At 38.4% G+C, this 1,431-nt stretch overlaps 1 protein-coding gene across 1 annotated transcript; it reads right to left on the reverse strand.

Annotated features, from left to right (window-relative positions):
• Positions 1–335: 335 nt before the first annotated feature.
• Positions 336–851, reverse strand: LOC137398192 (uncharacterized). Its single transcript, XM_068084299.1, has one exon. The coding sequence runs from the start codon at positions 849–851 to the stop codon at positions 336–338; it is 516 nt and encodes a 171-aa protein (XP_067940400.1).
• Positions 852–1,431: the final 580 nt, after the last annotated feature.

Genomic DNA, 1,431 nt, shown 5'->3' on the forward strand with positions numbered 1-1,431 from the left:
ATTGTCTTAACTTGCTCTAACTTTATTATTTCCGGTTTCCCTAACAGATTACTATTGTTTCCCTTGATAACACCGATCCTCGCTATTATTCTTTGTCCTCTCTTTGAGATAAACTCAATTTTTGACTCGCCTGCTGTCTCTAACCTCTTGCCATCTGCCCCTTTCAGTACTCATTTAGTTGGTTCAATCTTGCAGTTTATCCTCCTTGCTGTTGCTTCACTCATAACTGTTACATCAGCTCCTGTGTCTATCTCGAGATTTATGTATTAGTTTTTAGTTTTCAAGCTGATTAGGAAGTCATTGGCTGCTTTAAATCTTTTTAATTTCTCTTTTCGTCATAATGAATCTTCTGAATGTTCCGATGCATCATTTTCAACCCTGCTTATCTTCTTATCTGTTAGCCGGTTAGGACAGCTTCTTGCCATGTGTCCTGTTTTCGAGCAAACATAGCAAGTGATAGGTGACCTTTCATCATTTTTTCTTAGCGTGCCTGCCCCCCTGGTTAAGTTTCGTCCTCTGTATCCTCTATTATACCCCGTTCCTCTATTTCTAAAGAAATCTTTTGAGATGTGTCCGAATCTATCGCATGTGTAGCATTGTACTCCTGATCTCCCCGTACCGATATTACCTTTGTTTCTTGCTCCTCCATCAGCTCTACCTCCTATCCTTTGTATTAACTCATCGTCTTCTTCTCCTATTACTTGATCTATCGTTTCTTTTTCCGTTGTTGTTATTATCACCGCTGCTATTGTGGCCGACTCGTACTGACTGCACCTAGCTCTTGCCTTCTCTAGGGTGATATTCTTCTTAAGTAACAATTCTTTTCTCATTTTATCATCATTCATACCCATTATCAAAACCTGCAGTATTAGATCTTTCTCTAACTCCAGCCTTCATTGTTTTGCTGCCCTTTCTATTCTTTCTATAGACCTGCATAAATCTTCACAATTATCCTGTTTCATAGTAAAAAATCTGTGTCTCGTTGCTACTATATGTTCCTTCTCAGAAAAATAATCGTCAATTTTTTCTTTAATGTCGTCGTATTGCATGGCGTCGATCTCTATCTCCCATGTTTCAAAAGTATCATACCCCTTCTCTCCCATGCAGTCCAACAGAAACGCTGCCTTCTTTTGTTCTGAATCGTATTCTTCTGATTCTACTTTTCTTGTCACCCTGGTGTGTTCCTTTCTTTTTAATCCTGCTGACACAATCGCTATCTCAAATCTCCTAATAAATCTCCTCCATCCTTCCAATTCGGCTCCTGTTTCTAGTCTCAGTTTGGGTGTCTTAACCCCCTTCCCAAAAATACTATTATTGTGTCTGTCGCTCATTTTTCAGGTTATTATCCTCAATCCTTCACTATTGTATAACTTATAGTTTTTTATTTCTTTCTTCAACTATTATCCTCGCAAATTCTCTCTTTAATCATCA

Source organism: Watersipora subatra, chromosome 6 (genome assembly GCF_963576615.1).
Source record: "Watersipora subatra chromosome 6, tzWatSuba1.1, whole genome shotgun sequence".
Classification (NCBI taxonomy): domain Eukaryota; kingdom Metazoa; phylum Bryozoa; class Gymnolaemata; order Cheilostomatida; family Watersiporidae; genus Watersipora; species Watersipora subatra.